General features: G+C 36.0%; 1 protein-coding gene across 1 annotated transcript in view; it reads left to right on the top strand.

Annotated features, from left to right (window-relative positions):
• Nucleotides 1-5000, top strand: part of LOC122264505 (uncharacterized) — a 9409-nt gene that overhangs the window by 1484 nt on the left and 2925 nt on the right. Inside the window, exons 2-8 of the mRNA XM_043033441.2 lie at nucleotides 1244-1363; nucleotides 2062-2559; nucleotides 2881-3181; nucleotides 3621-3733; nucleotides 4137-4268; nucleotides 4515-4670; nucleotides 4862-4996. Of these exons, the coding sequence (XP_042889375.2) occupies nucleotides 1244-1363; nucleotides 2062-2559; nucleotides 2881-3181; nucleotides 3621-3733; nucleotides 4137-4268; nucleotides 4515-4670; nucleotides 4862-4996 (1455 nt within the window). The remainder of the gene's footprint in view (nucleotides 1-1243; nucleotides 1364-2061; nucleotides 2560-2880; nucleotides 3182-3620; nucleotides 3734-4136; nucleotides 4269-4514; nucleotides 4671-4861; nucleotides 4997-5000) is intronic.

Genomic DNA, 5000 nt, shown 5'->3' on the forward strand with positions numbered 1-5000 from the left:
AAGGGACATGAAGGTTAACAGGAAGCGTTTAGATTCACATATGAAAGACTATTATATATGAAGTTTTTGTTGCTGTTTACACAGTATCTGTAACCTGATAGCAGTGGCTGCTTGACTAATGTAGGGATGATGTTTTTCCCTCCTTGTCTTTAATTGTATAACATGTCAATAAACACATTTAAAAACAAGGGTTTAGGTAGGCTGACCTTGTAAGGCTGTAGGTCAAGAGCTATTGCTGTTAGAACCATAAAGTTCCATGCCCATATGGCATGAAAAATGTAAATCTGCCTCCATTGTCATGACATGTTTATATCCCCTGTCGTCATTGAGTTATGGAGGAATGGCCAAGATTACAGGTTATACCAGTGCATACTATTTGATATTTATAGGAACATCATAGTGTGTGTGTGTGTGTGTGTGTGTGTTTATGTGTGTGTGTGTGTGTGTGTGTGTTTATGTGTGTGTGTGTGTGTTTACATGTGTGTGTGTGTTTACGTGTGTGTGTGTGTGTTTACGTGTGTGTGTGTGTGTGTGTGTGTGTGTGTGTGTGTGTGTGTGTGTGTGTGTGTGTTTACGTGTGTGTGTGTGTGTTTACATGTGTGTGTGTGTGTGTGTGTGTGTGTGTTTACGTGTGTGTGTGTGTGTTTACGTGTGTGTGTGTGTGTTTACGTGTGTGTGTGTGTGTGTGTGTGTGTGTGTGTGTGTGTGTGTGTGTGTTTACGTGTGTGTGTGTGTGTTTACGTGTGTGTGTGTGTGTTTACGTGTGTGTGTGTGTGTTTACGTGTGTGTGTGTGTGTGTTTACGTGTGTGTGCGTGTGTGTGTGTGTGTGTGTATGTGTGTGTGTGTGTGTTTACGTGTGTGTGTGTGTGTGTGTGTGTGTGTTTACGTGTGTGTGTGTGTTTACGTGTGTGTGTGTGTGTGTGTGTGTGTTTACGTGTGTGTGTGTGTGTGTGTGTGTGTGTGTGTGTGTGTGTGTGTGTGTGTGTGTGTGTGTGTGTGTGTGTGTGTCTGTGTCTATGTATGCATGCGCATATGTGTGCATGCTTGTGTGCGTGTGTGTTTGTACACGTGCCTGTACCTGTGTGTGTGTATGTGTACACGTGCCTGTACCTGTGTGTGTGTGTGTGTGTGCAAGTTGTGATGGTGATATTATAAAATATCTTATGTTTAAGATCAATGTTTTCATGATTTTTTTCAGGTATTTTTGACAGTGACATTGATTTTGGTATCCTTTACTTTTAGATGTCAGAATGCAATGTAATTGGAAGTTACACTGTGCAGTTCCTGGAAATGAAAGGGTTCACTGAACGAATCCAGACATCTTTGGCCTCCAATTTGGTTCAGCTTATAACAAACATGAGGGTAAGTCATGTGTTAAATGTTACAATGGGATATCCAGTAATGTTTTTGTCGGGTAATATTCCAATATATGAAGGAAAGACTTTCAGAGAAGTCAATGCAATTTTATATTAACTTAGTCTTGATAAACAAATTTAATTACTTTTGAAATTAATTTGAATACTATATTGTTTCCCCTGCTATTATGCACTGTCTATAAACTAAGCAAACTGAATACTGTTACTGTTTACATTAATAAGACATAAAGGATGTATGCTTATTACTATGAAATTACTTATGAAAAAGGTTGATATACATGGCGCTACTTGATTGCTTAAAATTTATATTATTATCATTCTTAGCTTGAGATTTGAAGGGAAATGGGGGAAGAAAATTAAAAATTTAGTGCCTATAGAAGGTTTCACAGAGGATGATACAAAACTGTAATTGAATATTTTATGGTATTTTCTGACATACCTGATATGAGCTACTGTATAAAGCTTTTAAGAGTCCCAGTGAATAATCTTTTAGAGGGTGCTGTCTCTATATATTTAGCACTAGTTTCACAGAATGTTATGAGATAATGAATATTTAAATATATTTGTGTACATGTTTCTGATTTCTTTCAAATATCTAATTCTAATTTGGCATCTCTTATGTTTTATATTTTGTTTGTTGATCATTGCCTAAGTAATAATCTTCTTTATCTCTCCAATTTTCAGAATCTGGTTCTGAAACTAGATGATTCACTTCTACCGGTCTGTGATGCAGAGGTCCAGACAGAAATTAGTTCACAGTGTTCAATTTGTAATTGTCCGGGACTCTTGTCTGACCACCTTAAAACAGTTCCTTTACTTGGAAAAGATAAAGATGTCGATTCTCAAGATAAGTCATGTGAAGCAGCAGAACTTTCTCATTTTCTTAGTCCAACTCCTCTGCTTCATTTAAAGCAAGAAATTCCCTGTGTCTCAGATTCTGTGACTGCAGGATCATCTCAGTGTGATCAGGTTGACATGGATGTGAATGATGTTTCTCTCAAAGATTTAGATTCTAAAGATATTGCAAAAATACAAGATCCAAGATTAGGGACTGACTCTCAATTAGATAAATGTGTCCTGGCAACTCCACTTCAAACAGCTTTAGATGAAAATATGGACCTTGATTATGCAAACTCTACGCAACTTGAAGAAAGCCAAGGCGAAATTCTCTTAGATCATTTGGTAAGACTTATACACTTTGTTTGTGGAATATGTGTGTGAGGGTTTGTGAATGTGCGGCTGTTGGGAGGGGCATTGTTTGTGTTTATGGGTATTTATATGTTGGATGTAAGTGTGTGGGTTGTACTTGCATTCTTTTATTTTGTGGTTATATATGTGTGTGTGCGTGTGCGTGTGTGTGTGTACATGTACGTGTGTAAATACTGTGACAGTGATTTTTTAGGGCATGTGTATAAAATTGTATTTATATTATAGTTGCTTTTTAATAAAACAAACAGAATTTAAAGGTTTGTTTACAACTCACTTTAGGAAACTTCATTTCAGGAGGGTTCAGATGCCACACATTCTGATGGTCTGATGTACTCCGTGTACACCATGAATTCCTGTGGAGCGCTCCAATTAGTCAGTCGAGTCCTAAGCAAAAATGCCTCTTCAAAAGATTCTGTAGAAGAACCTGTAGAGCGAGCGATGATTGAGATCAACAACACAAAGGAGGAAGAACACACTGGTCCTGACCACCTGGAATCCCTGACGCTACAGGAGCAAGAACAAGACAGCCAGGTCCGCATTGCAAGTGCTAACCAAGAGGAAATGGTGGTGGCTCCAGACATCCCAAGTTTTGAAGGTATTTTGGAGTGTATTCTTTGTACTCATAGAGAATTGCATTTTGATTTTTACTGGTGATGTTTTTATGGAAATTTACAGGTGTTTTGAGTTAACATGTTTATATATTTAGCTTCTATTATTTTTAAATGGAGTCAGCCTTACTCACACACACACACACACACACACACACACACACACACACACACACACACACACACACACACACACACACACACACACACACACACACACACACACACACACACACACACACACACACACACACACACACACACACACACACACACACACACACACACACACACACATACACACACATATATAATTGTTATTTGAAGGTAGAGTAGAAGTAAAGGGGAATCTTCAGCTTCAGATTTTTAATTTATGTTATTGTTATTTTCTAGATGTTAAAAAAAATGTGTTTATATATTTTTCAGGGAGGCACTTACTTAAACCTTCAGTTAAGTGTACAAATACTCCTAAAATTCTTCAAGCAAAGACTTCAGCACATGGAAATCCTGGAGGTACAATCCTCACAGATATTGTGAAGGTCAGTATAATTTAAAGGAACATTTGGCATATATTTTTGCATGTATAATTGCAACTTTATGTATGTATCTGTGTTTATATGTTTACATTGATTTGTGCATACAATATACTTCTAAAGATTACTTATTTTGTTATTTTGTTATTTGTGATATTAAAAAAAAATGGTTTTATCAGTTGTTAACTAAAACTGCAACATGTAATTTCATGTAAAGGGTCATGGCTTAGATGATGAGGTCTAGATACATATATGATAAATAAAAAATTATACCACTGAGGTACACATTACAAAGTTCTACAATTATAACTAAAGGTCTGCTGTATGTAGCTGTTCACTATTCTAAATATTTCTATGAATTTTGCCTGTTATCTTTATAGATTAAGTCAAGGTATATTTGCCTTTACAGCTTGGGCCAGAAGATCTCAGTACTAGTACATGGTGTGGGATCTGTGAGAAGGAGTTCCCATCTGCAGGAAGCTTAAAAGTTCACCTATCACGAATACACAGCCAGGTCAAGTGGTGTCACACCTGCACGAAGGTAAGAATAAAATGACTACAGAACTTGTGTTCATCCAGAATTCATAAACTTTGACCTATGAGAACTTTCACTCTAATTCTTTGTGTTTGTATACTAAGAAAAAGCAAGCACAAATTATTCTCTCTAATCTCCTTAATTTATTTAATTGTATTATTAATTTAGCTTTTAAAAGCAAAATAAATAATGAAATGTAATACAACACATGGGAAAGCATATGACTATAATCTTTTATATTCCTATTTGCAGACAATCAGTTCCGAAGAGGAGATGTGTGACCATGTCCGTGAATGCCATGCAGATTTACAGTTCATTTGTGGTATCTGTGGTCAAAGTTTAAGAACAAATGCAGCATTTCAGAGGCATATGGACATTCACAAAGGCTTACGTGGAAGTGCTTGTGAGGTAATTGCATACTTGTATACATCTGTTAACGAGTGTTGATTTGTATGCTTATGAAATTTTGAAAAATATTTCAATAATGCATTTCATATATTATAATTAATTGATATTACTGTATAGGCTTTGTTTTTATGTATTTCATATAAAGTAAATGTAGATGTAAAATAGATTATAAGCATATAATTTGATTACAGATTTGTGGTCAAACATTTTCAAGAACAGAATACTGTAGAGAACACAAGAGAATTCATACTGGAGAAAAGCCATACAAATGTGAAACATGCAAGAAAACCTTTAGTAGGTCCAGCAACTTGTATACTCATATGAGAGTAA

This window comes from Penaeus japonicus, unplaced genomic scaffold, assembly GCF_977035675.1.
Source record: "Penaeus japonicus unplaced genomic scaffold, GWHDUDI00000001_assembly GWHDUDI00000027, whole genome shotgun sequence".
Taxonomy (NCBI): Eukaryota; Metazoa; Arthropoda; class Malacostraca; order Decapoda; family Penaeidae; genus Penaeus; species Penaeus japonicus.